Raw genomic sequence first — 24,777 nt, 5'->3', positions numbered from 1 at the left:
TTCAGCGTTACGAAGACAGCAGAAGCAAGAAGAGATGGCTAAGAGTTTACGGCTAATTAAGTCAACTGTTTTTCGTATTATTAAAAAATTTAGAGAGAGTGGCTAAGTGGTAGCTTCGAAAAAATTTGTCTGAATTTAAAAAAATGGATAACTGGATAATTTGAATGTCAAAGAACAATTCAATCTTATCGTCAACTGAAATTAAGCCCACTTGGAGGAAATGGGACTTGCTGAAATTAGTTCAAGGACTGTAAGAATATGGTTGGTTAATGAATGGGGGTTTGTTTGGCCCTAGACCTACAAGAAAAACACTGGTTTCTACTAAAAATGTGGTCCAATTTTAACTGGCTTAGGATACCATTCACTGTATCACAGAACAATGAAGACCAGTAGCTTTTAGAGACGAGTTTAAATTTAATTTATAAAAAATATTGATTCTGTTCATGTTAAACACCCTACAGGGATGAAACTACATAAAAACTTTGTTATATCCACATTGGCATGGTGACTATTCAATTATGCTATGGAGATGCTTCAGTTCTTCTGGCGCAGCCTCTTAGACTGATTTATGTACAGGGAAATATTAAACAATAATTTATTGAAGAAACATGAACATAAAACATGAAAATGATCTCAAACTCCATCCAAATTTAAATGAACTCATCAAAGCAATTCAAGAAGCTTGAAGGAACATAGACTTGTCGTATATGTCACAGAGAAAAAAGGACCAAAATTATAAAACAAAAAGGATATTATACAGGGTGTTAATATTAAATTAAGTAACACAGATTTAATCATTAAAAATCTCTTTAAAATTAAAGTTGCTATATCAATTCAGAAAAATGTATGTTAGATTTTAGAACAAGAATATAGTAGTTTTTATAATATTGTATAAAACAACGGTAAATATAATAAAATTTAATTAAATTGATATTAGAAAGGTGAATAGTTGGTAGTACCAAAACGATTCAAATGTGACCCCGAAAGTTTTATTCGATACTATGGTCACCGAACCTAACCTCAAACAACTGCTTGTCACAATAACTTGTACGAGTAAAAATGTCTTCTGAATCTCCAGAATTATCGAAATATGCTAAACAAAGAATCGAGAAAAACCGCCAAAGAGCTTTAACAATCAAAAAGTCTAAGCTGGTGTCTCATCCGTATTCGAAAGGGTAATTACAGTTTAACCGTTAAATTAAAGATTAAATATATGTAACATTAGACATTTCAAAGATATGTCAACGATTAAGTATATGCAGAGAAGATATGTATTTAATCTTTGATTAAATTGCGCAATATTAATTAATTGTTTATTTAAAGAGAGGTAGTCTCTATAGAAAAATCCACCATAAAAATAGGAGCTACGAGGTACAAGGACACAGGGGGTGGCTTTCTTTTGGAAGAACCTGATCCAGAGAGCCTCTTGACACCCGTATGTACCAGCGCAAATTTCTAAAGTTCTCAACCTAAGTTGCTTTGTTTGTAGGACGTTGTTGCAGCATTCGATGCTGCACCTATAGTCGAAGAAGACCGTCCTTCTTGCAAAAAATGTGAAAAACCATTTGCCACATCATGGTTGTTTGAAAATTTCGATTACAAGTGTTGTGATGAGTGCAAGTAAGTTCTCTTTCAATTACCTGTAAATCTGTAGTAAAACCCACGTTTTGTGTTAGGGATCCTGAGGAACATAAACTTATAACCAAAACTGAAGCAAAGGACACCTATTTGCTGAAAGATTGCGACTTCGACAAGAGAGAACCCCCACTGAAATTCATAACAAGAAAAAATCCCCATAATGTCAGATGGGGCGAAATGAAGCTGTACCTGCTGATTCAAGTTGAAGAGAGGGCTTTGGAAGTGTGGGGCAGTGAAGAGGCGTTGGAAGAAGAACGGGAAAAACGTGAGGAAAAGAAGGTGCTTGCTAAAACAAAGAAGTACCATAAACATCTCAAGGAACTAAGGATGAATATGAGGAGCAGTTTGTATGATAGAACTACCAAGGCATCTCATACACACGAATTTGGTCCAGAAACTTACAATGAGGATGATGATACTTACACTCACAGTTGTTTAACTTGTCCTTATGAAGAGACATTTGAAAAAATGTAGCTGGGCTTCATTATTGAATTTTTGCTTTATTTTTTATACACTTATATATATTTTTTGTCTGTTTTTACATGTACTATATACAAGAAACATTTGAGAAAATGCAAGTCAGCTTCAGGAACATTCTAAATTTTTGTTCTCAACTAATTTTTACTTTACTCTTTATACACTTATACAATTTTTGTTTGTTTTTTGATGTACTATTATTGAATAAATAATCTTTCAAGAAATTGATGCTTTATTTCAAATTCAAACTAGCAAAATGTTTTAAATAAACAATACTACTTAAAATAGTAAATTAATTAAAAAGTCAACATTTTACTTACCCTATTTTAATATTTTTACAATAAAAATTATTTCTATTGTTCATTCATAATTACAATATAGATAATACATAACACTTGTATCTTTATTGTATGTGCATTTTAATTGCGTGTACAATGACAGACTTTAAATTTTTAGATTATAAATTTCACAATTATGATATGCGGTATACATAAAATGAAATATAGTCGACATCAATGCCAATTTAAACATACAAATACGAATTTGTATAGATTAAACATCGACGATTAGACTGTTAAATATTAAATGAAACACATTTTTGTACATATAATTTATTCAATGATATCTTTCACTATAAAACTTGAAGATAATTCAGAAACAAGCAACAATATTAAATACTTGGAAGAAGCTAAGTGATCATCACAGATCTATATACAATATACAAATAAACACCGGACTCATTTTGAAGAAAATCTGTAATCTTGCATGTTTCTTATAAATTTAGATAGAAAGAGTGATCATCACAGATCATAACATATTTACATAGAAATAAAAAACAATAACAATAAAAAAATAGCTGAACCTGAGTGTATGAACATTCACTAAATAACATATTTTACACACCTGGCACAACATAAGAGAAATAAGCACAATGATAATTACATAGTTAATAAAATAATAACTAATTGTTAAATAAAACTTAAATACTATTAATCACTGTTTTATATATTGTCTTTACATGGTGGAATATTACTAATATGACTAAAATTCTCTGGTATCGTTGTGGTGGATCTGTTGTGCCGTAAGTGACTCTTCACTAAATGTCCGGCAGTCAAAGCAGCCATCAGCGACAGCTCGCCCGCCAGGACAGTCGCACATATAATTCTAGCAAGTTGGCTCGCATTTTCCCCAGGAGTCTCAGGATGTGGACCTTTCACACCCAGCATTTCCAAACAAGCTGCTTGGGCTGGTAATACTGTTCCACCTCCAACCGTTCCGATTTCAATTGAGGGCATTGTGCATGTCATGTACAAATCCTCCCCATTTTCACCCCAAGGTTCCATAAGTGTCATGCAGTTGCTGCTAGCGATGTTCTGAGCTGGGTCCTGTCCGGTAGCGATGTAAATTGCAGTGACCACGTTGGCTGCATGTGCGTTGAAACCGCCTATGCTTCCTGCCATGGCTGATCCAATCATGTTCTTGGTAGTGTTGACGTCAACCAAGGCGTGAACAGATGTTTTAAGTACTGACGTGACTGTTTTAGCTGGAACCACTGCCTCACACACTACCGACTTTCCTCTTCCTTCAATCCTGAAATTTAATGTAATTAGAAGGTGTTGTGTTTTGTTAATATTCACAACTTACCAATTGATAGCTGCCGCCTTTTTGTCGGTGCAAAAGTTGCCACTTAAGCTCAAAATTTCCATGTCTGGGTAAAAATCTTTTTTTACGAATTTGAGAGATTTCTCGGTTCCTTTAGAAAGCATGTTCATTCCCATAGCGTCTCCCGTTGTTGCTTCGAATCTGATGAATAAGTGTCTTCCTGCAATTTTGACGAAGATTTTGGTCAACCTAGCGAATCTGCTTGTATCATCGAAGTTTTCTTTCATTAATAAAAAGTTAGCTGGATCCTCCATCCATTTCTTGGCCGCACTACAAACAACATCAGTTAGTTTAAATACACATTTGTTGATAAAACTTCACAATTACCTAGCTCTGGCTAACGAAGGGAATCTAACAACAGGACCTCTGGTCATACCATCCCCTACAATCCTACTGGTGATACCACTAGCCAGCAAAGCTCTACAACCTCGATTGGTACTGGCGACCAAACAACCTTCAGTCGTGGCCATAGGAACGAAGAACTGTTTACCGTCCAAGTTTAAGGGTCCAGCGAATCCCACTGGAACTGGCATGTATCCAATGACGTTCTCGCAGCAAGCCCCCATAACCTAAGATAATCAATGTTATAAAAATTATAAAGGATTAAAAAATTATTCCCTTACTTTGCCATAGTCGTAGTTTTTGTACGGTAAATCAGTTAAAGCCCGCATGCAGTTGCCGTCAACGCCTAAAATCTTCCTTCTGATGGATACACCTCTCTCTGGATCTTCAACAGCCTTTTCAATCTGATAGTTTGTGATGTGCTTGTTTCTAACCAACAAAATAACTTCCTCATCCGTTAGTTCTTTAGCCCCTACTTCCGAATTAGAAATTTTCAAACATTCCTCTATGTTCCTGCATACTTTCAATGCAGTGTCGTCTTCGGGAGACGAACTCTCCACGTCCGACTCACAGCGTGAGTGGGTCTGCACCTCTTTGTCTTCAAATACAACGTCTGGAAGAAATTTAGAATCGTTAAGTGAGTTCTCGGGGTGGCTTAGGAGGAACTTACCATCGGAAATGTCACTGATTTGTTTCTTGGACAAGAAGAAGGTGTGTGGTGGTTTCAAGAAAGGCATGTTTGTGTTATATTTGCTTCTGTATTTCCTTGGTACGTTAGAAGTTTCTGTCATAGACGCCCTCAATTGGTCAACCAGGTCTTCTTTGTTTTCGAAAAAGATGAATTTCACTACTAGCGCAAGTAGAAGTATCAAAATCACGATGTGGTCGGCACTAAGCGTTACCCATCTAAAATATATACTTTTTCGGCAATTAGTTTGGGATGTTGAACTAAAAGTGTCGGTGTCAATTGGCATAATGTGGGAATATTTGGATGGCCTCTTTATATAAATTTCCTTCCAAGTTTTCGTTAGACTGTTGTGTAAAGAATCTCAACTTACCCTATATAAAGATTGTTGTCCAATTGTTGGCAATTAGTACTGTTCTGATGATCCCCCTTTAATGAATTGACGGCATTTTGTTAACTGAGGACTTCTATAATTTTGAATTTTATTTATATACGGTATTTCGTTCATTAATTTGCAATCTTATGTATTATCGTAAATAATGACGTATTTTTGGTTAAATCTGCATGTAAATTGCATTAAATAAATCAATTTTTTTTTAATTACAACGAAACAAAAATTATAGGGCCATAAAAATGCTATTTTGGAGTAAGACAAGATAAATTACGGATAAATTGTGGATCTAGTTTCAAAATTATGGGAAATAACTTAAATTATCACGTTTCGGAAGGTCACTTTTATTTGATAACTGCAGGGGAATTATTCAATAAAGTATATTTCCAAACCAATTTCTTAAAAATATTAAAAATAAGCAAGAATAATTTAAATAAAATATTAATTTTTATATTGTATATTCAGCAGTACTTATGTAACAGAATAAACGTTGAGGAAAATTTTGGACAACAACCTTTATACGATTATTTACTATTCATTAATTAAATTGTCGAATTAAAAGCATTATGCCAATGATTAAAAAACTAAAAGTACTCACTTCATAATATATCCATGTAATGCGGTGTCTTCGGTACGATTTTGAGTCATATGCTGGTCCACAAGTGATCCAATATTATCGGAGTCGACTTCTTTAAACGGCCAACGGCTAAAAAGGCAGAAATTGATAAGACACATTCACCCAAAACAACGTGACGAGTTTCATGGGAAAACTAATGTGCTAAACGCCGGTTCTCTTATTATAATCCTTATATAATCTTCGGTTAGATCTTTGGCAACACAATGAAACGAAATAGAATTTTAAAAAAAGGTTAAAAGTTTGAAAACAATAAATAGCAGCTAGTTTAAAATAAATCTATTATTTGGGCATATTTCATTGAAATTTAAATTTTTTCTTTACCTATGCGCATGCACTAACATCAGTCCCGCTGACATGATCAGTTTTACTCTTTGTACCACAGGGTTGGATTTGTCCTCTTCTTTAAACGCACTTATGAAAGAGTGCTTTTTATCATACAAATTCGTTGTGCGTGACAACTAAAAATAAAACGTTTCCATGAAAAGTCATTCTCATCAAACCATTATCATTACGTTAGCTGTGGTCAGTAAAAACACAAATGATATAATTTGAATAGCTTAAAGATTAGTCAGTTGTAATTGTTGCTGTGATTTTTGATATTAAAACCTCTTTTGTTCGTTATCAGCTCTATTCCAGACGGTTATCAAGGTGATTTGGTGTAGGTATTTCTATAAACAAGTACAGCCTTGCCTTGTGCAATCAATTGTTATTTCACTGCCATCCTCATATTAATTAACGCCTAATTTTCTATATTGGCTCTATAAATCGGTGTCAGTTCGTACTCACCTCTAATATTAATGATAAACACGCCGGATAGAACGTCATGAAAACGATGTAGTTCACCAAAACCGAAAGGCAGGCGAAGCAGGACAACGTTTCCAAACGATGCACCCCTAAAATTAAACCAGACAGATGCTAATGTAAAAGGGAGCAGTGCAATTAGGAGTGAGGGGGGAAGTCAACGTTGATCTTCCTCATTAGTTGCTCACATTACGACTCTTCTTACCTGATAGCGTTCCCACACCGATGACGAGCGTCTCAACAATCGTGTCCAGAGTAATCGTGGGCCCAAGCAAAGACATGCCCCTAGCGATGTTGCTCCTCACCTCTTCCTGGTTGGAGGCGTTCAGGGCGAATTGAGCCAACACTGCGGCCTTCGACAGGTCGATCAGAAGAAGGAAGAAGAACAGCGCGTCTCTAAAAATAACAGTCGGTAAAGAGGTTCGGTTCCGTTTTTGGAGTGCACTCACTTCAATTCGGTCACGTCTATGCGTAGTATGTTCAGGACTGTCGTTGTAAACACGAAACTTGAAAACACCGTGAAAAGGCCGGCTATACCTGAAATTTATATGTACGTTATAAACATGTGGTTTGTTTACATTAAGTTGTTTGTTTAAGCAAAACGTTTTGCTGAATAACACACGTCCAGGAAAGATCTTATATTAATAAGGTTCTTTGTGGTAAGGTTTTATTTATTGGATCAAATAAGTTCAAGATTATTTTGACGAGTGCGTTTTAGAAATAAACATTAATGGCCTCAACGTAAAAATAAACTAATTAAATTCAATGCAAGTATAACATTTATTTTTGGTACTAGTAAAATCAGTTTGAGTTATTTTATATATAATCAATAAGGAAGTTTATATTTATTAGTTTTATAATGGTGAAGGTGTACATGAAGGCTAATGACTAGCTAACATTTATAAGAGACTGATATTTTCTGATTTATTGATGATTTAATATATTTTTTGCTTTCATAAACAGTTTTGATAGGTTCTAAGGATTTTATTATAATTAAACTGCTGCTGTTTCTTCTTTAAATACCCATTTCTTTGTCAAAGTGGAGAGAAAATGTCTTGCTTCTGCTTCTTTTGTTGTTATGAAATGTACACTCTCGTAGGAATCCAGCACAGCATAAAAGAATTCAAAATTGTGGGAAGTTTTCGTGGAGTAGATTTAAAAGTGTCGTTGTAAACCTAATTTTGAAAATATAGAGAAAAGTCCTATCATTAATCAAATGTATATTATTGTTATACATGAAGTTTTGATTGTTTAAGCAAAGCAATTTGCTGAACACCTTAAAGTATCTTCATATGACCATCTGATGAGTCTTATAAACAAATAGTGTAACCCTATACCAGACGAACAAACTAATTAAGATCAAGGCAAGTGCCACATTTATTTACAGAACTAGTAAAATTAACTTGAATTTTGTAATCAGTGTGGAAGTTTATTCCATTGTTTTCTATGCATATTCGAAATGATGAAGATATACATGACTACTTTTGCTAACTTTTGTAAGAGTTAGTGTTATTTAAAATGATTTAATATACTTCTTGATTTCATAAACATTTTTGATGAGTTATACGAATTTTATTATAATTAAACTGGTACTGTTTCTAATATGAATATACATTTCTTCATCAGAGTGAAGAATTTGTTTGAAGAATTTGGTTGGGACAGAACCTGTGAAGTAAGTTTAAAACTATCGTTGTAAACAATTTGAAAATATAAAGAAAAGTCTTTCTACACATCAAATGTATACATGAAGTTTTGATTATTTATGTAAAGCAGTTAGCTGAAGACCTTCAAGACTCTTCATATGACCATAGTAGTGAAATACTATGCCAGACAAACAAACTAATTACAATCAGGGCAAGTGCAAAATTTATTTACTGAACTAGTAAAATTGAATTGTATTTTCTAATCAATGAGGAAGTTTATTGTACAGTATTCTATACAGATTCAAAATTATGAAGATGTACATGACTAATTTTACTTTCATAAACAGTTTTCATGAGTTGTAAGAATTTTATTATCATTAAACTTGTGCTGTTTCTGATTTGAATACACATTTCATCAAAGTGGAGAATTTGTCATCATCTTTTTGAAAGTAACCATTGTTAGTTGAATCTGTTGAAGAAAGTATCTAGTTTTTGCTTCTTTTGTTGTGAAGAAAGGTACATTCTCGTAGGAATTTAGCACAGTATAAAAGAATGCAAAATGATTGGGACAGAGATCTGTGAAGTAAGTTTAAAACCATCGTCGTAAACTATTTGAAAATATAAAGAAAAGTCTTTCTACACATCAAATGTTTACATGAAGTTTTGATTATTTATGTAAAGCAGTTAGCTGAAGACCTTCAAGACTCTTCATATGACCATAGTAGTGAAATACTATGCCAGACAAACAAACTAATTACAATCAGAGTAAGTGCTAAATTTATTTACTGAACTAGTGAAATTGAATTGTATTTTTTAATCAGTGAGTTTATTTTACAGTTTTATTTACAGATTCAAAACTACAATGAAGTACATGACTAATTTTGCTTTCATAAACAGTTTTCATGAGTAAGAATTTTATTATCATTAAACTGGTGCTGTTTCTGATTTGAATACACATTTCTTCATCAAAGTGGAGAATTTGTCATCATCTTTTTGAAAGTAACTATTGTTAGTTGAATCTGTTGAAGAAAGTGTCTTGTTTTTGCTACTTTTATTGTGATGAAATGAACATTCTCGTAGGAATTCAGCACAGTATCAAAGAATAGAAAATTGTTGGGATAGTCTCTATGGAGTAGAACAGTTTAAAACTGTTGAAAGTACAGAGAAAAGTACTACTACACCTACATTGTATATTATAGATGAGGTTTTGATTGTTTAAGCAAGGCAATTTGCTTCAAGAATCTTCATGTGACCATATGATGAAGCTAGTAGTGTAATGTCGTACCGGACATACAAATTAACTAAGATCAGAGCAAGTACTGGTGAAATTATATTGAATTTTGTAATCAATGAAGAAGTTATATTACACTTTTTCTATACTGTCTCAAAATTGTGCAGATGGAGCAGTGTTACTTCGACCATTTTGATTATAAAGCTTTCATCAGACATTTTGAATGGATTGTGGCAATTTTATTATGATTAAATTGGTACGGTTTCTAATTTGAATATGCATCTCTTCATCATAGTGGAGAATTTGTCATCATCCTGTTGAAAGTAACTTTTTCTAGATGGTACTGCTGAAGAAAGTGTCATGTTTTTTTAGCCAGCAGTCGCTTCTTCTGCTGATGAAAGGTTCATTCACATAGAAATTGAGCACAGCACAAAAAAACACAAAATTTTTGCGAGCAGTGTAAATGAGATAATTCATCAAAAAGTGCTTTATTAAATCCCGGTGTCTAGTACATATTATATATTGAATGATACTTTCTCCACACCATAATCGCGAGTCCATGACCTTGAATCAATTTCACTTAACTTTCGCTATTAGTCGCTTACCTAGAATATATTTTGATCCTAATTTATGCAGATTACGAAACTGATAGTAGCTGTAGAGAACTGCCAGGCATCGTATTAATGTCATAACAATAACATCGGCTGCATTATATTCGGCCTGCAACAAAATAAATTATTAACGTTTTAAATGGACCCATATATTATGTTACTGATGGTCTTGAATAAATTAGATACGAGAACTTGACCCTGCTCAGTTATTGAACTGGCAGTACCGTGCGTTATGGCTTCCATTACCACCACGTGAGTATGACAATAGACGCAATTATTCCATTCATCAAAGACATGTTATGATTTTTTAATACACCGTTTATGACACAAATAGCCGTGTATTAATATTATTCAACATATGTTGGCTCAGTTGTAATAACTCATGAAGAAACTGTTAACTCATTAATTAAAAACAATTAAAACTAACACCGTTTCGCAATGCTTAAATAAATTCATGTCTGAGAAGGTGAAATTTTTCGGAAAGTCCTCCTTTTAAAGAGCACTCGCACTATGGTAAACTGAAGAGTTAAATTAATTTATCTGATTATTAAGGACTTTCACGCTCCGCGTAAAAACAGTTGGCACGAACAATAACTACGATTGAACAGTTTGAAAATTAAAATCAAAGTGAAAACCGCCGGACCTTTACGTTTTACGTTTTCCCCGTTCGAAGCCCATCGAAATGTTCTAAATAAGCAAGTGCAGATATTTAACACACCGTGGCACAGAACACAGGCATGCGAAATCGATAATCAATTAATTTCGTTTTGGTGTAGATTAAATGAAATGATCATCACGGGACCAGGAAGGGTTTTCACCCTTCTCGACCCCTGAGCAGTTAAAAACCGTTTAGTAAACATATACAGTCCCCCAAATGTGTGCGGGGCAACACTATAGACGGAATAATCATAGAAATCGATACAAAACTACAATGGCAATTTCGCATGTGTGGCCAAAAAGATGAAACATCGATTCGTTGGTATTGATTTATTTTTAGAAAAAGATGCACACGTGTGCTTACTTTAAAAAAGTGAAACAACTTCTTAAGAAATGGATAGAAGGAAGAAGAATCTATCTCCTTTCATTGTTTTTTGTTGGTCCAAAAGATTATTTTTTTATAATGGCATCAAAATAAGATTTATTTGAGGAAAAGAATTAATATTGGTATTGATTCATATTTAGAAAAAGGTATATACGTATGTTTGCTTTACAAAAGTATAACAACTTCTTAAGAAATGGAAAAAAGGAAGAATAATCTATTGCCTTTCATTGCTTTTTGTTAAAAAGTCCAAAATATTATCAGGATATCTAAATTTTTTCTTTTATAATAGCATGAAATGAAGATTTCTTTGAGAATTAAGGTATAACATATATGTATGTTTGCTTTAAAAAAGTAGAACAACCTCTTAAGAAGTCTTTTTCTGTTACAAGATTTCTTACTGTTATTAAAAAGTGAAGTTATAAAAGTGACAGTTAATTAAAAGAGTTACTTTAAGGAAAATGAAAGTTGAAGAGAAAAGAAATTAGTCTCCTAAATATCATTAATATAAATTAATAATGGAAAAATGTGGTTTAAGTAATAATTGTTTCAATTGTCTTATTTCACTTAGATTCAGGTAATTGAATTGGGTTTTTTACATCAGTTTTATTTGATAATGTTCCTTACTTTCAACAAAATCAAGTTAATTTATTGGATTAAATTAAGTTTTATGTCGTTTTAACACAAGAAATAAAAGACCCCTTCTACTAAACTAATTAAATTTTGTTCATTACATTATGTTAATTTTTATTGCAACCATCCAAGTAATATATGAAATGTCTAATCTAAGAGAGTTTTGGCAATTTTAGCCTCTTATAATGGGATGGAATGAAATTTTCTTTAAGGAGGTAATTATCAAAAATAGATTAGTTTTTTACTTCTTTTATGACTTCTTGTTATTAATAAGGGTTATTTAAACATTAAGAAGCACAAAATCGTAATTTTTAACATTTACAACTACTTCCTTTATAGGAATGAGTTTGAAATTAAAAATGAGTATTTTTCTGTTGATTTTTTCCAATAAAATACTTCATAGTCTATAAAAAATTTAATATATATGTATGTACATTCAGTCAGAAACTGAATTATAACAACAATTTTAATAAGTAATGTAAATAACTAAAAAGATTATTGTGAAATAAGTAAGTGAAAGAGAAAAGTAAAATAATTAAATTAAAATTATTAAAAATACATTAGTTTTTTAATTTCTTTTACTAGTTCTGTGTGTTAATAGAGATTATTTAAAAAATAAAAACAAAAAATCGCAATTTTCAACAACTTTTACAACTACTTTCTTTGTGGAAATGAGTATGAAATTTAAAATGAGATGATAATGTAAATAACTAGAAGGGGTACTAAGAAATAAGTAAATAGAACAGAAAAGAAAAATTATTAAAAATATATTAGTTTTTTATCTTCTTTAACTACTTCTGTATGTTAATAAAGATAATAAAAACAGAATATCAAGATTCTTAACATTTTTACAACTACTTTCTTTAGTTTGAAATTTAAAATCAGATGAGTAGGGATGCTTGCTGTATTTTTTATTGTAAATGTTGAATTTTTCAATAAAATACTTCATGGACTATGAAAAATTTAATACATGTTAATAAGTAATGTAAATAACTAAAAGGGTTATAGGAAAAAGTAAATGAAAGAGAAATGAAAAAAGAGAAAGTAGTTCTCAATTAAAAATGACAAACCCTAAACAGTAGGTGAAAGAAAAAGTAAATTAGATTCATAATTTATTTGAATAAATTACTTATTACTTATTTTTTATTATTTTGTATTAAACTCGTGTTATTTGAAAGGTTCTTCTATGATTGGTTTCGTTGGTTTAAAAGTGGCAACGAATGCACTGAAGATGAACGTCAAGGACGTCCTGAAACCTGTACCAACGAAGAAATTAACTAATGCTCCTGCAACATGTTTAGAAAGAACCGTGTTAATAAACAACGATGACTCAACTATTAGGAAGAGGCTTCATGTAATTAAGTTCATCAAAAAGTTGAACAAATGGATTCCACATAAATTAAGTGAGAAATTGACCAAGTTCCTGAAAAATTTAATCAAAGATGAGCTTCCTTAATCAATAGAAATCGAATTTTACTTCTTCCTGACAATGTAAGATGACATGTCCCATTAGAGACTTTAATGAAGTTCTGTCTCATCCTCCAGGCAATCCAGATATTTATCCATGTGGCTATTACTTATTTTTGTCAATTTTTTACGTAATAAGTTTAATCCTGACGAGGAAGTCAAAGCTGAGGTTGGTCCTTTCTTCAGTTGTTGATTATAATGATGAAGTTTTGTTATTTTAAAATTAAATTTTAAAAAGTTAAATTGATTTTTACCTAAGAGATCACATTTCGTGGTACTTCCACACAAATGTAACGGAAAAATTTAATACCGGGGTCAAAGAATCATAACTGGTGAGAACCCAATGAATAAAACATTATTTTATTGAAAAAACTTGAAACAGGATATAACCATAAAGGATTTAAGAACGGCAATAATTCAAGAACATTAAAAATATACGTAAATAACCAAATGTTTCCATTTATATTATTTTGAGTCTTTGATAACAATCCTCAAAATTGAAAAAGTTCAAGAAGCAAGTAGTTAATTTGCTGAATTAAATTAACACAAGATTCCACCAAATTAATTAAATTCCAACCAACCAACCAAGTAATATATGGAATATCTAAGCTAAAGACCATTTTTTTTTGTAATTTTTGCCTTTTATAACGGCACGAAATGAAGTTTTCGAATGAAAAGTACGCATGTTGGGGCATATGAATCCATTTTCGTCGGGGTTATAAATGAAAACAAGTGAGGCGGATGTGCCCGTACGGTTTTGTAGGTTTAAATGAAATTTTTTGCTTACACCGAATATTAATGATATTTGAGAGAGCGGTCTATTATTAATCAACTGGGCCACTTCAATTACAATTGTACCCTGACGTTTCCTATTTTTGCTGATACAACACTTTATTGGTTTCTATTGATTTTGTAAACGAAATGATGCACATTAGTCACAATCAACTGTTTGACAAACCGACTATTGCCGTTTGTTATACCGAATGTGTGGCCCCGAAAATGGACACATTGACAACTAAAAAAAATACAACACGTTTAATTTTATTTTGTTCTTCTCTCCTTCCCGGTTAACACGTGCAACGTGAAAAACGCCACGATTATCTCGAATTGTTTCATAATCTGTTATACATTTGTAAACAAGAACGTGTGTAACCTCTGCTTTCGAAAAGTTTATGTGAATGTGTCGGCAGACTGGAGAATACGAGAAAATATATGATTCAGTATTGACAGTGAAAGTTAACACGTATAATTAACTTTTTTAATTAAGTCGAGAATTTATTGTAACTGTTTTATAAATGCAAATGCCTCAACATTCCAGACATTCTCGAGACTGTCGTAAAGTGATATATCTTTTTTACAGATTTGTCTGTGGATGTTATTTGTGTGGGTCACTTCTCAAAAGTTATTTTCAATTAAACATTTTCGTTCATTTATTCATAAATGTGGAAATATATTAAGTAATTTAGGATTATGTGTATTCTCATTAAAAATAAAATTAATATCCATAATAAAGTTGTAAAGCATAAAAAAACAGGAATAAATGAGAATGGAATAAATGCCTCAAAAGCAAAATGAACTGAACTTTTTTGGGATTTAGGATTTAATTTTAACCAGAATTATTCAATTTTAAATGTTTTTTGATATATAGTCAGCGTATTTTATTTTATTTTTGAAAAACAATTAAAAAACATTCAGTAAAATTCAAAAAGTTAGGTTAGATAAGGTATGTTTTGGTTCATGATTTATTTTAGTTTCTATAGTATATTTTAACATTTTCTTAAATTATAGAGCATTATGAAAGAAATACAGAATTAAATGACAATTGAATAAATGCAACAAGCACATTTGCCTCAGTTGCAAAGAACTTTTACTTTTGTTTTGATTTAGTATTTAATTTTAATCAGAATTACTAAATTTTATATATGTTTTTACTTACAATTTACCTATTTTGCTTTATTTTGGAAAAAACAATTAAAAAACATGATAAAATCAGTAAAATTAAAATGTTAGGTTAGATAAGATATCAGTATTTTTCATTTTTGTTCATTTTTTTAAATAAGTTTTTATCTTATATTTTAACATTTTGTTAAGTTATAGAGCATTAGAAAAGAGAATACAGGATTAAATGACAATTGAATAAAAGCAACAAATACATTTGCCTCAGTTGCAAAGAAATTTTACTTCTTTTGTTATTTAGTATTTAATTTTAGAATTACTAAATTTTATTTATATTTTGATTTACAATCGATTAATTTTGCTTTATTTTCGAAAAAACAATTAAAAAACATGCTAAAATCAGTAAAATTCAAAATGTTAGGTTATGTAAGGTACTAGTAATGTAAGTTTTGGGTCATGATTTATTTTAATAAGTTTTTATCTTATATTTTAACATTTTACTAAGTTATACATCATTAGAAAAGAATTACAGGATTAAATGACAATTAAATAAAGGCAACAAACACATTTGCCTCAGTTGCAAAGAAATTTTACTTCTTTTTTAGATTTAATATTTAATTTTAATCAGAATTACTAAATTTTATATATTTTTTGACTTACAATCGACTTATTTTGCTTTATTTTCGAAATAAAACAATTAAAAAACATGCTAAAATCAGTAAAATGCAAAATGTCAGGTTAGGTAAGGTTCTAGTAATGTAAGTTTCGGTACATGATGTATTTTAATAAGTTTTTATCTTATATTTTAACATTTTACTAAGTTATAGAGCATTAGAAAAGAAATACAGGATTAAATGACAATTAAATAAAGGCAACAAACACATTTGCCTCAGTTGCAAAGAAATTTTACTTCTTTTTTAGATTTAATATTTAATTTTAATCAGAATTACTAAATTTTATATATTTTTTGACTTACAATCGACTTATTTTGCTTTATTTTCGAAATAAAACAATTAAAAAACATGCTAAAATCAGTAAAATGCAAAATGTCAGGTTAGGTAAGGTACTAGTAATGTAAGTTTCGGTTCATGAGTTATTTTAATAAGTTTTTATCTTATATTTTAACATTTTGTTAAGTTATAGAGCATTAGAAAAGAAATACAAGATTAAATGACAATTAAATAAAGGCAACAAATACATTTGCCTCAGTTGCAAAGAAATTTTACTTCTTTTGTGATTTAGTATTTAATTTTAATCAGAATTACTAAATTTTATTTATATTTTTATTTACAATCGATTAATTTTGCTTTATTTTCGAAAAAACAATTAAAAAACATGCTAAAATCAGTAAAATTCAAAATGTTAGGTTATGTAAGGTACTAGTAATGTAAGTTTTGGGTCATGATTTATTTTAAAAAGTTTTTATCTTATATTTTAACATTTTGTTAAGTTATAGTTATGTTATATAGAAATACAGGATTAAATGATAATTGAATAAAGACAACAAATACATTTGCCTCAGTTTCAAAGAAATTTTACTTTTTTTCAGATTTAGTACTTAATTTTAATCAGAATTATTGAATTTTAAATGTTTTTTGACATACAATTGACCTATTTTGTTTTTTTTAGAAAAAAAACTATTAAAAACATGTTAAAATCAATAAAATTCAAAATGTTAGGTTAGGTAAGGTATGTACGTTTTTTTAGCATTTTGTTAGGTTATAGAGTATTAAAAATGAAATAAAAAGTAAATAAAAATATAAATAATCATAAATTTCAAAAAAAAAAAAAACGTTCAAGAGTTGAAATCGTTTAAGTAACTTCACTTTATAATAAACCACCATAATGCTCCTCCAATTCAGGTGCACCACATGAAAAGTTCAAAGCAGACTGAGACGGATCAAGTCACAAAAATAAATCACTTGGCGTAATAAGAAATTTTATATCCATCAAATATATTAAATAATAGATCTTAAGTTACCGTTACTGTCAGTACATCAAAAAGATAAGGCGTTGTGCGAATCGCACACTGTCACATAAAACCAGCACGAGCTAAAAAAAATATATATTTCGTCGCCGGTCAGCAAAACGTAAACGCCAACGTAATGACGAAATTCGTAGGTTAAAACATTCGTGGCCATAAAAACTTGTCCGTTTCGTCCGTCCAGTTTCCATTGATTAAAAATTAAATTCCGTGTTAGGTAATCCCATCTGGTTATTTATTAAACGCGGACAAATATAAATTGTCCGTGCGCTTGGAAGTTGATCCCGACTGTGAGATTTGGAAATCACCGACGCCGAGACGTTATTTATCGGGGAATTATGTATGGACGGACTCTTTAATAGTTTGACGTTCATTTGGGTAACGGCACAAAATAAAATTTCATCACTCGCATCAATTAATTCGGGGAGGAAGACCGCAGAGTGAAGACCGAAGACTCACCTCGTGGATGCATCCGGCGCAGTACCTGAACGTCGGCTTCGGCGGCGGCGAGGTACTCTGCTGGTCCATCGTGAACATGCACGCCGTCAGCGTGAGAGTCGCAACGATCACTTCCCATGGATGCGTCGCACAGAATTCGCCGTGTGCACGAAATATCCGCGACGCCATCGCTAAAAGCTAAGCAGCCTTTCCCTGGAAACGAAACACATAGTAAAATCATCAGCCACCCGGCAAAACGGAGTGAACGAGGTCTCACTTAAATTTCCCGCAAAATTACAACGAAACCAAGAAGTAATTACATCCTAATCACACACTAATTAAAATGGAGAGCCGATAATTGCAAGGGAAACATCCATTTCTCGGCAAGACAAACATTTCATGGAGCCGCGGTTTAAGCTGTTAAAATAGAAAACCATTTTTGTGGGGTGGTTTAAAATCCCTGCCTGTTTTTTTTTTCTCTCGGAAGCAGCACAATATTCGTAATGTATGGGAAGCCTTTTAGTTGGAACGTTGCTCACTTGAATTCATAACTCCTTTTTTAAAAGCTTTTCTTTACTGTTCACCGTATTTAGGTATCTTTTTTTTATAAAAGTATATACATATGTCATTTTTAATATAGCGAAATTGGATTTCCGTGAATTGACATTGCTCGTTCGGGTGGATTTGTTTAGGATGTATATTCTCAAAGGATCAGCACGTCAACTTAACTTAAGTATATTATATTCCCCATCATATTTTTATTCTTTATGTGACTGAACAATAATTGGTGATTATTAAATAAATTTTAGTTAAAAAAATCCGATTTTTATAATAAATTATCATAATTATTATCAGAGAATTAAGAGGTTAGGTTAGGTTAGGTTATTATATACCCATAATATTTTTATTCTTTATTGAGGTGGCTGTACAATAATTGGTGATTATTGAATAACATTTAGTTTTAAAATTTTTGTAATAAATTATCAAAATTTAATAATCTAATAATTAATCAGAGAATTAACAGTATTTTTTATATTTAATTTTATAATTTTCTTGATTTTTATGGCTTAATATTTCGAGATGATTTATTTTACTTTAAGGTTTTTAAGATTTTATATATTATATTTTAATATTTTGTTAAGTTATAGAGCATTATAAAATAAACACAGGATTAAATGAGAATTGAATAAATGCATTAATTACATTTGCTTCAATTGCAAACAAATTTAATTTACAAATCGACCTATTTTGTTTTATTTTTGAAAAAAAAAAAACTCTAAAATATGTTAAAATCTTTTTTACAGATTTATCTGTGGTTATTTGTGTGGGTCACTCCTCAAAAGTTATTTTCAATTAAACGTTTTCATTCATTCATACATAAATGTGGACACATATTAAGTAATTTAGGATTATAGAAATATATTCTCAAAAATAAAATTAATATCCATAATAAAGTTGTAAAGCATAATAAAACAAGTACACCTCAAAAGCAAAATGATTAACTTTTTTTGGGATTTAGGATTTAATTTTAATCAGAATTATTAAATTTTAAATGTTTTTTGAATACAGTCTTTTACTTCATTTTCGAAAAACAATTAAAAAACATTGAGTAAAATTCAAAATGTTAGGTTAGATATCAGTAATGTATGTTTTGGTTCATGATATATTTTAATAAGTTTCTATACTATATTTTAACATTTTGTTAAGTTATAGAGCATTATGAAAAAAATACAGGATTAAATGACAATTGAATAAATGCAACAAGTACATTTGCCTCAGTTGCAAAGAACTTTTACTTTTGTTTTGATTTAGTATTTAATTTTAATCAGAATTACTAAATTTTATATATGTTTTTACTTACAATCAACATATTTTGTTTCAATTTGGAAAAAACAATTAAAAAACATGCTAAAATCAGTAAAATTCAAAATGTTAGGTTAGATAAGGTATTAGTAATGTTCATTTTCGTTCATCAATTAAAAATGTTAGGTTAGGTTAGGTTATTATATTCCCTATCATATTTTTATCCTTTATTGAAGTGACTGTACAATAATTGGTGATTGTTATAGAACTTTTAGTCCTAAAAATCCGATTTTTGTAATAAATTATCATAATTAATAATTAATTTGCAATAAATTATCAAAATTTAATAATCTAATGGATAATTGTTCATAGAATTAACAGTATTTTTTATATTTACTGATAATTTTTATGATCGCCTTGATATTTCAAGATTGATCAATAATTTTTGTGTTCTTCTAATTTTTTTATACTCAGGGACATAAAAAGTGGACCTTATATGGTACAGTGATGCACAAAATTTAAAATTAAAAATTTTGTAAATGGATTTAATTCAAATTTTGTTCAGTCAGTATACAAAATATATTAAAATATTCTATACGTCTTTTTGCTTTCTGTATTTGGTTGGCCAAAATAGATACAGTATTGGTAGAAAGTTATTAAGTTCAAAAAAATATATATTAAAAATTAATTTCCTTTTATAAATTTAACAATTACATAGTTAAACAATAAAAAAATATTTGATTTGGGCTGGCAAAAAGTACTTCCAAACACCTTTAGTTTTGTCTCAAGTGGGCTTGCTCAGCTTCATTTTTGGAGTAGGATAAAATTTCTTTATCCTAAAAACTATTGGTTTTTCTTGGTCTTCCAGTTTTATTCTTTCCTTCCTTATCGGTCAGGGATTGAAAATTTGCACACTAGATGGCAAAAGGATGATTATATAGTTGATGAAAAATAAAGACTTATTAAAAATTAATTCGTTTGAACTTAAATCTAATTAAACCAGTTACATCTATGGGTCTCCCATTGAGCAAACCGTCATACTTTCAAGACGCCCCACCGAAAACACCACTCCGGCTCCAACAGCGAAAGATAAAAGATGCGTACGTAAATCAATACGTTCGCAACGTTCCCGAAAGTCATTAATTAAACCCCGGCGACCAATTTTGCAAGTGTTAAAAGTAATTGGTGCTAAAATTCCTGAATAATTCCGACGAAAGAAGTTTAAAATACACACGCACACACACAAAGAAAGAAAAAACAAAAAAAAAAAAAAAAAGAAAGAGGAAAACGCCAGAACAGACAGAACAGGAGAAAATGAACGCAAAAATTCTGATACACATCCGTCCGGATGAAAAACACCAGAAATCACGTGTATTTTTAGCACCGAAAAAAGATTTTCGGGGTTGTGTGACGGCCGTTAATTCAGTTCGGCAATTAATAAAGTCGGCCGAAATTTGCGAACGTTATGGACGTAGAGCCGTTCATTAAGCGGGAGAGGCCACTTTGGCCGATTTTATACGTTACAAATCGGTTTTGCTTTGTGAAAGCAATCTCTTACATTTTAATTTGTCATGTAACTGATGGATTTACTAAATCGGTTATATCACGCTTATGCATGGTTGATCATAACCGGTCGCATTAATTATATAAATTATGTTAATTGCAAATACAATAAGTAAATCCACAAATAATCAAATAAAATGAGTGTGGAACTGGGTCGGGCCTCACCGTTTGGATTTCGAGGCGGTCACACCTTATCGTCGTCGGATGCTGCGTAAGAAGCTCCCCGTGGTATTTGTTAAGCAAACATTTTCGAATTTTTAATGTGCACGCCTAACGCAAATAAAGGTGCAATTAAAATTTTTTACGCCACTCTTAAATACCGCCATCAGATACAGGAAGGAATAGAAAATTGTTGGTTGCATCCAAGGTGATCATGAATGTTAGGAAAAAACGTGTTTAATCGTGTGTGTGTGTGCCATATAGTCTGCGCAGTTGGATATTTAATAATAATTATTCATCGAATGAGTGGCGTTTGCGAAAAATATCTGTATCTAATCACGTCTGTGTAAGGACGTTGAAGGATTGTTTTGTGAACAATTCTTGTTTAATAGGTTTTACCGCATCGAAAGGTTAATGATATTTCTAGCATGGTGAAATGAATCATGTGCACATTTCCCTGTTTTGATTGATCAAAATTTCAAAGTAAAAGATGACAAAAATATATTGTTTAACAATGAGTTAATGGGTTTTATTTTCGAAATTGTGGCACACAATGTGATGCTTTAATTTTGACAAAATTTGTGGTCCAATTCCGGACAAAAACAGAATAAAAGTAAGTTAAAGACAAATTATTGGCTCAGAAGAATCAGATGAAAAGAAATCCGGAGTTGTCTAAAGAAGATTATGGAAGACATAGAGAAATTGGTGTCTTAGAACTTCAGCTCTACAAAATAACTTCTATGACCAGAAGAGGAGTGTTTAGTTTTGAACTTCTTTCTTACTCTCATATAATGTCATAGTCAAAGGCATCAGAGAAATTCACAATTTTTTAACAAATATTAATGTCGATAATAATGAAAATTAATAATAATAATATTTATATGAAAAAGTTCTTCAAATATTTTGTATTTATTTGACGAAATACTATTTATGGAAGCTAATTAGATTAATTTTGAGGGTAAAATTGAACCTGACAACCCCATCCATAATCTTGACATAATTATCTGTTGATAATTATCAAGACATAAATACCATGATACTTATCAAGATAATTATCAGTGAACTCTGGTTTTAATTAAATTATAGAATACCAATAATGTGATTTTATCTTAATACATGGTTCTGCATTTAATTATAAGCCATTTAGACATTTATACACCAACAACGAAATAATATAATTAAAATTAAAGAATTTATAATATTAAACTTAAATATTAATAAGAACAAATTAAATTCTGAAATGTTAAAATTAAATTAAAAAAAATATTATTATAGTTATTATAATATATAATCCTTAATACCATTTTATTAAATTTGAAATATTATAAATATTATGAGTATAAAAATTAAAAATAACCAACTAAATTAAAAAAAATGTCTAATCTAAATTATAGAATTTAAAACATTAAGTTTTAAAATTAATAAGAACCAATTAAATTATAAAATTTTAAAATTAAATTAAAAAATACAATTTAAATTAAAAAAAAATAATAAAAACAAATTAAATTTAAAAAATTAAAGTTAATATAATTTTAAAAATTTCAAATAATTAAAAAAATTAAAATTATTAATAATTAAAAAAATTAAGCTTAAAAAAATAATAACCAATTAAATTAAAAAAAAAAGTTGATATAAATTTATAAAGCTCAAAAAATTATTATTAAATGTAGAATGAAATATACAATAAGAACAACGAAAATTTACTTAAAATTACACAATTTAAAATATTAAGCTCAAAAATTAATAATATTAATTAAATTAGAAAATATTAAAATTAAATTAAAAAAAATGATAATAATAAATTAAGTTTAAAAAATTAAAGACATTATTATAATTTTATAAAATTTAAATATTAATCTAAAATAACTAAAAAAAATATAATTGTTAATATATATTTATAAAATTAAAAAAATTAAGCTTAAAAAATTAAAAATAACCAATTAAATAAATAAAAAAAATAATATTGCTAATATAGCTTAAAGCTCAAAAGATTATTAAGTTTAGAAGCAATTAAAATTAAAACATTAATTAATTAAATTATATTAAATATTAATTAAATAAAAAATATATTAATATAAATTTTAAAAAATTAAGCTTAAAAAATAAATGAAAATAACAAATTAAATTTAGAAAATTTAAGTCGTTAATATAATTTTATAAAACTTAAAATATTAAGCTAAAATAACTAAAGAAATTATAATTATTAATATAAATTTATCAAATTAAAAAAGTTAAGCTCAAAACTTTAAAAATAATCAATTAAATAAGAAAATAATAAAAATAAAATTGTTAATATCAATTAAGCTTAAACAATTAGAAATAACCAATTAATTAAAAAAAAAAAAATAAAATTGTTAATATAAATTTATAAAGTTTAAAAAATTATTATTAAATGTAGAAACTATTATATAATAAGAACAACAAAAACGAAGATCGAATGAAAATTAAAGAATTTAAAATATTAAGCTTAAAAATTAATGAAAACCAATTAAATTATAAAATTTTAAAATTAAATTAAAAAATATCTATTTATATTATTTTAAATTTGAAAAAGTTTAAGCTTAAAAAAATAAAAATAAATTAAATTTTAAAAATTAAAGTCGTAATTTTATAAAATTTGAAATGTTAAGCTAAAATAACTAAAAAAATAATTATTAATATAAATTTATAAATCTCCAAAAATTAAATGAGTAAATAAAAATATTTATGTTTAAATAATTGTCGATTTTAAGTATAGATTCTCTATTTAACAATATAATAATACGAATTTGAATAATTTATAATACGTAGAATTAACTATAAAATGCATTTTATTCTATAAAAGTAGAAAGAAATCGAAACTTTCCCAAGAATTTAATTTACTAGTTTTTAATTTGCTTGTACAATGAAAACAGATACACTTTTATGAAAGGAAATATTATCTAAAAGGAACATTGAACGTAAATAGAAAAACTTAACCAAGTAAAAAATATTATGAGACGAGGGAGTCTGTTCTGATGAAAAGTAAAAAGGAAAACATGAAAAATTCCGTTGAAATTATAAGTAACTGAAAATCCTATATAAACTCTTAGACTATTGATTTATGTGTGTCTTGACACTAAAAAATGTAGGCAGACATTAATCATACAATTAATCAATAAACATTAAACAGAAAATTAATTGCCACATAAAATCCTATTTTTATTTCATATGTCGTGTTTCAGTGACATTAAATATTTCGTATATTATAACGTAATTTCAAATAATTTAATATAAATTATTTTATTAAAGTCGAAGGAATATTTTTTTTCTTGTAAATTCTGAACCAAATAAAAGTTTGGGAGCTTTTCGAATATATTTAGAAGCATTGCCAACAAGAATAGTAAAAAAATTGTTTTTGAAGATGGAATAATAATATTGGAAGGAATTATTTTATAAAAATAATTCTGTATCACAATAAAGATTCCCTGAAAATCCCTGAAATGATTTACAAAATATTGAATAGATATTTACAATATTAAAATATTATTAAATATATAAAATTTAATTCTAAAACACAATTTTATAACTTAAAATAAAATTAAATTGTTTGTGATTATGGACTCATAAAATTTGAAAAAATACTGAAAAATTAAATGTGATATAATTGATGAACCGTTATTAAATATAAAATAATACCTGTACTAAATAAAAAAATA

At 29.1% G+C, this 24,777-nt stretch overlaps 2 protein-coding genes across 4 annotated transcripts in view; one reads left to right on the top strand and one right to left on the bottom strand.

Moving 5' to 3' along the window:
* The first annotated feature begins 1,003 nt into the window (after positions 1 to 1,003).
* On the top strand, positions 1,004 to 2,339 carry LOC109595464 (DNA repair protein complementing XP-A cells homolog). The gene is made up of 4 exons (XM_020010817.2): positions 1,004 to 1,175; positions 1,324 to 1,435; positions 1,490 to 1,620; positions 1,677 to 2,339. Exons 1-4 carry the CDS (start codon positions 1,060 to 1,062, stop codon positions 2,110 to 2,112), a joined length of 795 nt encoding a protein of 264 aa, XP_019866376.1. The 5' UTR covers positions 1,004 to 1,059; the 3' UTR covers positions 2,113 to 2,339.
* Positions 2,340 to 2,716: 377 nt separating this feature from the next.
* LOC109595467 (3-hydroxy-3-methylglutaryl-coenzyme A reductase) overlaps positions 2,717 to 24,777 on the bottom strand; it is a 73,153-nt gene continuing 51,092 nt past the window's right edge. Inside the window, exons 2-13 of one of the 3 annotated variants that reach the window (XM_049970719.1) lie at positions 17,597 to 17,788; positions 10,113 to 10,227; positions 7,083 to 7,170; positions 6,839 to 7,029; positions 6,619 to 6,725; positions 6,154 to 6,290; positions 5,794 to 5,901; positions 4,790 to 5,037; positions 4,401 to 4,732; positions 4,105 to 4,346; positions 3,760 to 4,047; positions 2,717 to 3,705 (exon numbers count right to left, since the gene is read on the bottom strand). In XM_049970719.1, the coding sequence (XP_049826676.1) occupies positions 3,117 to 3,705; positions 3,760 to 4,047; positions 4,105 to 4,346; positions 4,401 to 4,732; positions 4,790 to 5,037; positions 5,794 to 5,901; positions 6,154 to 6,290; positions 6,619 to 6,725; positions 6,839 to 7,029; positions 7,083 to 7,170; positions 10,113 to 10,227; positions 17,597 to 17,764 (2,613 nt within the window). In that variant the 5' untranslated portion in view covers positions 17,765 to 17,788 and the 3' untranslated portion in view covers positions 2,717 to 3,116. Of the gene's footprint in view, positions 3,706 to 3,759; positions 4,048 to 4,104; positions 4,347 to 4,400; positions 5,038 to 5,793; positions 5,902 to 6,153; positions 6,291 to 6,618; positions 6,726 to 6,838; positions 7,030 to 7,082; positions 7,171 to 10,112; positions 10,228 to 17,596; positions 17,789 to 24,777 lie in introns of all 3 variants that reach the window. The other 2 variants (XM_020010821.2, XM_049970718.1) reach the window with 2 other exon arrangements.

This window comes from Aethina tumida, chromosome 1 (assembly GCF_024364675.1).
Source record: "Aethina tumida isolate Nest 87 chromosome 1, icAetTumi1.1, whole genome shotgun sequence".
Taxonomy (NCBI): domain Eukaryota; kingdom Metazoa; phylum Arthropoda; class Insecta; order Coleoptera; family Nitidulidae; genus Aethina; species Aethina tumida.
Note: the sequence above shows the minus strand (reverse complement) of the source record. Positions and strands in the feature narration are given on the sequence as shown.

Coding starts and splice junctions, on each gene's coding strand:
- LOC109595464 (XM_020010817.2), top strand. CDS start 1,060: ATGTCTTCTGAATCTCCAGAATTATCGAAATATGCTAAACAAAGAATC. Junction 1,436..1,489: donor CAGAGAGCCTCTTGACACCC/GTATGTACCAGC, acceptor CTTTGTTTGTAG/GACGTTGTTGCAGCATTCGA. Junction 1,621..1,676: donor AAGTGTTGTGATGAGTGCAA/GTAAGTTCTCTT, acceptor GTTTTGTGTTAG/GGATCCTGAGGAACATAAAC.